This window comes from Nicotiana tabacum, chromosome 24 (genome assembly GCF_000715075.1).
Source record: "Nicotiana tabacum cultivar K326 chromosome 24, ASM71507v2, whole genome shotgun sequence".
Classification (NCBI taxonomy): domain Eukaryota; kingdom Viridiplantae; phylum Streptophyta; class Magnoliopsida; order Solanales; family Solanaceae; genus Nicotiana; species Nicotiana tabacum.
In genome coordinates this window covers 14,343,813-14,347,105 of record NC_134103.1, presented here as the reverse complement: position 1 = coordinate 14,347,105, position 3,293 = coordinate 14,343,813, and the positions used below count along the sequence as shown (strand labels likewise).

The following is a 3,293-nucleotide window of genomic DNA, read 5'->3' as shown; positions in this document are numbered from 1 at the left end:
ATATTCCAAAATAGCCTTCTTGCTTGAATTGACCTCCGGACAGCTCAAATCCATCCAAATTAATTGTATAACTTCATTAAAATACATCAGAAATAATTCCGGATAATAAAACGCCAACTTGAAAATTTATTCTAAAAAGTCAACAAAAGTCAACAAAAGTCAACACGGGGCCGCCTATCGGAACCCGACATAATTTTCACAAAATCCGAACACCCATTCCGATACGAGTGCAACCATACCAATTTTATCAAATTCTGATAACAACTCGACCTCCAAATCTTAAATTTTCGTTTTTGAAAGATTTTGCAAAAATCTTGATTTTTCTTCCATAAATTCAAGGATTTATGATGTAAATGAGTATGGAATCATGAAATATAATCAATATAGGATAAAGAACACTTACACCAATGTTTTCCCGTGAAAATTATCCAAAAACCGTGCTCCAAAAATCCAAAACGAAATGAAGAAAATGACCATTTTTGGTCCTTAAGTTTCTGCCCATCCGTCACTAAAAGTCCATTTTCCATCACTAAAAGTCCACACCAGAACTTGCTTGCACCAACCTTCATTCAATTGGTTATAACTTTATGTACAAATGTCCAAATGATGAATGATTTAACTTTAAGGAAACTAGAATCAAAAGACTACAACTTTTATGTTTTGATAAATTTTCGATTCTTTACGAATTGCGAGATATGAGCTTCCAAAATCGGCTCCACGCATTAGAAATTTCTGACGAAATTACTCTACCAGCCTTCATTCAATCCATCATAACTTTCTATACAAATGTCCAAATAATGAATGGTTTAACTTTCTGAAAACTAGAATCAAAGGGCTACAACTTTGACGTTTGAAAGATTTTCATATTCCTTATAGATTGTGCTATAAGCTTCCAAAATTGGCTCCACGCATCAGAAATTTCTGGCGAACAACTCTGCAACAGAAATTTCCAGCAACCCTCTTTGTCCGAAATCTATTCCGTTTACCTTCCGAAATCCACCCGAGGCCCTCGGGACCTTTACCAATTATACCAATATGTCCCAAAATGCAATACGAACTTAGTCGAGACTTCAAACCACATCAAACAATATCAAAACGACGATTCGCACCTCAAATCAAAATCTATGAACTTTGAACTTTCAAATTCTATATCTTGTGACGAAACACACCAAATCAATTCGGAATGACTTCAAATTTTGCACACAAGTCATAAATGACATTTTAAAAAGTCAACCCCCGGTCAAAGTTCCCAAAAATTCAACTTTCGGCATTTCAAGCCTAATTTCACTACGGACCTCCAAAAAATTTTTCGGACACGCTCCTAAGTCCAAAATCACCATACGGAGCTATTGACATTATCAAAATTCCATTCCGGAGTCGTTTGTTCAAAAGTCTACTCTCCGGTCAACTCTTTCCATTTAAGTTTCAAATTAAAGATTGTTTCTTTTAATTAATTCTGAATCTTCCGAAAAATCAAACTCGACCACACCCGCGGGTCATAATACTTATTACGAAATTTTTAGAGAACTTAAGTCGCTGAACGGGGCGTTAATTCTTAAAACGACAAGTCGGGTCATTATAGAGAGTCAAACACCTTCAAAATTTATTGATTGACAATTTTAATTTGAATACCAATTGTGCAACATGAAAGAAAATTGCTAAGTTAAAACGAGTGCAATCTATTGATGAATTCCATTAAAACTATACACAACAAAAAAACATAAAAAAATAGAGAAGGAGAGTAAAGAGACGAAGATAGAGAGGGAGGGACAGAGAGAGAGACAGAGAGAGAGAGGGAGTTGGCAAGTATAAAGGGATAAGGAAATAACTTATATTCCTTATTCAATTCCCAATATAAAGAAATACTCATTTAAAACTTATTTGTATATAATTAGTAAATTATATATGATCATGTAATTAAATTGAAATTTGAGTAGGGAGTTTAATAAGATTTTAAATAGTGTATATGAAGAAAAAATACCTTTTAACTCAATAACAAAGATTATAGGATAACCGAAGAGGAGGAACACATCCTACAGAAGATTTAAATTAAAAAAAAAAAATGAAAAAGACAACGTTGCATGAGAACCACAGACTTCGAAACCAGAAAAGCCTATCTACGTATACTCTCAATTACGAACTCACACATAACTTAGCCATATACTTCATCTTCTTTTCCTTCCAAAATCCATCATGTACAATGCTTCTCTATAACCCCATCTCTACCCACCTACCACCTACCCCCCTCACCCTCAAACCCACCACCCACCACCACCACCAAAACGTCACCGTTTCCTCTCAATACCAACCCATCCCCACCACCGTAAACATCTCAATCTCCGATGAATCTCTCAAATCAAAAGGATTCAATCTACACCGTTCGATCACTAACCTCAACCTCGACCATCTCAACTCCGTCTTCGTAGCCGTCGGATTCCCAAGACGCGACACGACAAAAATTCAGTTAGCTTTAGAGAACACAGATTCACTTGCGTGGATCGAGTACGAGAAAACTAAACGGCCAGTGGCGTTTGCTAGAGCGACAGGTGACGGCGTTTTTAATGCGATAATTTGGGATGTTGTTGTGGACCCCAATTTCCAAGGGATTGGTTTAGGTAAAGCTGTGATGGAAAGATTAGTCACCGAGCTGTTAGAAAAAGGGATTAGTAATATTGCTCTTTATTCGGAGCCCCGGGTTCTTGGGTTTTATAGGCCTTTGGGTTTTGTTGCGGATCCGGATGGGATCCGCGGTATGGTGTATTCTAGGAAAAAGAAAAAGAATAGGTGATGAAAAAGAGAGATACTCTTTTTTTTGTTGTAATTTATTTAAGGAATTTGTCAAGTGATTAATTGTGCATTTCTTTCAATTACAATGAATAAAATTAGTCAAGTGGGCCAAGGTTTTTGGTAAGTACTTCGTTGTAATCTAAACCTATTGCTAGTTTATGGTTAGAGTCAAGTTTCAACCGCAATTATTCAAAGTTTCTAGCTTCTAGTCTGGTCAACCGGAGATCATTAAGGTGATTAGAAATAATACATGAGCAATTTTTATATACATCCGATTTATGATTTCATTAGGATCTTCCATTTAAAAAAATAATCTTAGTAATAATTAATAAGCAATAAAAAGATTAATAAACAATCAACCAGAGATCATTTAGGCTATCATAAATAATACATAGAGTAATTTTTTTTTTTACATATATGAAATTCATGATTTCATCAGTTTTTTTTTTTTTGGTAATAACTAATAAGCGATCAATTGGGGATCACTTAGATGATTATAAATAATA

The 3,293-nt window shown here is 35.0% G+C and overlaps 1 protein-coding gene across 1 annotated transcript; it reads left to right on the top strand.

Moving 5' to 3' along the window:
• Positions 1-2,098: 2,098 nt before the first annotated feature.
• LOC107819409 (GCN5-related N-acetyltransferase 1, chloroplastic-like) lies at positions 2,099-2,911 on the top strand. Its single transcript, XM_016645520.2, has one exon. The coding sequence runs from the start codon at positions 2,201-2,203 to the stop codon at positions 2,786-2,788; it is 588 nt and encodes a 195-aa protein (XP_016501006.1). The 5' UTR covers positions 2,099-2,200; the 3' UTR covers positions 2,789-2,911.
• The last annotated feature ends 382 nt before the right edge of the window (positions 2,912-3,293 follow it).

What these genes read in the sequence shown, in the direction of transcription:
- LOC107819409 (XM_016645520.2), top strand. Translation starts at nt 2,201, where the DNA reads ATGCTTCTCTATAACCCCATCTCTACCCACCTACCACCTACCCCCCTC.